This window comes from Limulus polyphemus, unplaced genomic scaffold (assembly GCF_000517525.1).
Source record: "Limulus polyphemus unplaced genomic scaffold, Limulus_polyphemus-2.1.2 Scaffold6301, whole genome shotgun sequence".
NCBI lineage: Eukaryota > Metazoa > Arthropoda > Merostomata > Xiphosura > Limulidae > Limulus > Limulus polyphemus.
Window position 1 is genome coordinate 3,578 of NW_013671911.1, and position 1,202 is coordinate 4,779.

At 39.6% G+C, this 1,202-nt stretch overlaps 1 protein-coding gene across 1 annotated transcript in view; it reads right to left on the reverse strand.

Moving 5' to 3' along the window:
• Positions 1–324: 324 nt before the first annotated feature.
• The window catches only part of LOC111089452, a gene marked incomplete at its 3' end in the record, with an annotated part of 11,224 nt that continues 10,346 nt past the window's right edge, over positions 325–1,202 (reverse strand). The window contains exon 6 of the mRNA XM_022401988.1: positions 325–572. Coding sequence (XP_022257696.1) covers positions 325–572 — 248 coding nt within the window. The remainder of the gene's footprint in view (positions 573–1,202) is intronic.

The following is a 1,202-nucleotide window of genomic DNA, read 5'->3' on the forward strand; positions in this document are numbered from 1 at the left end:
TATTCAACGCTTTGCTCTAGCTGACCTGTGGTCTGAGATATCGTGTCACAACGCCACAAACACACAAAGTTCTTCCTTTTATATATATAGATTACTTACTGTATTATTCATACCTAACTGACACTTAAATAACGTAATTCGTAATTAACAGTTTAACAGTAATATACTAAATAGGGTCCTAATTTTACGAAGGTGGTAAAAAATTGTTCCTTTATTAATTCACAAAATGAATGTAATTAATATTCAAATAATTGTCTGATTTTTCATCACTGAATTCTTTCATTTTTTGTGTTTTAGGAAAGAGGAATGGAAAATAAGAAATACAAGCAAAGTAAGCTGAGCTTTGGGTTTGCAACAGCAACAGCATCAAATCCACCAAGTTCAACAGAGATGCTCACATCAAACCCACCAAGTTCAACAGAGACGTTCACATCAAACCCACCAAGTTCAACAGAGACGCTCACATCAAATCCACCAAGTTCAACAGAGACGCTCGCATCAAATCCACCAAGTTCAACAGAGACGCTCACATCAAACCCACCAAGTTCAACAGAGATGCTCACATCAAACCACTAAGTTCAACAGAGATGCTCACATCAAACCCACCAAGTTAACAGAGATGATCACATCAAACCACTAAGTTCAACGGAGATGCTCACATCAAACCCACCAATTTCAACAGAGACGCTCACATCAAATCCACCAAGTTCAACAGAGACGCTCACATCAGACCCACCAAGTTCAACAGAGATGCTCGCATCAAATCCACCAAGTTCAACAGGGACGCTCACATCAAACCTCCAAGTTAACAGAGATGATCACATCAAACCACTAAGTTCAACGGAGATGCTCACATCAAACCCACCAATTTCAGCTACTTCAACACCATTAGCAAAGTCAACGTCCACCCTTCAAACAGGTTGTGCTTATTCTTTTGACTTAGGAATTGATATACCTAAACAGCCCAAACTTGGCCATTACCCTGAAATCAATAAGCGACGATTTTGTTCACAGTGGTATAATAACAGATCTTGGCTTGAGTATTCAGTGATAAAAAATGCTGCATTTTGCCACTGTTGTAGGAAGTTTGACACGAGCAGTGTGGAGAAAACTTTCACTGATGTTGGTTACACAAACTGGAAGACGGCATTGTCATGTGGTAAAGGAATCAGGAGGCATGAGACCTCAAGTGACCATCTGCA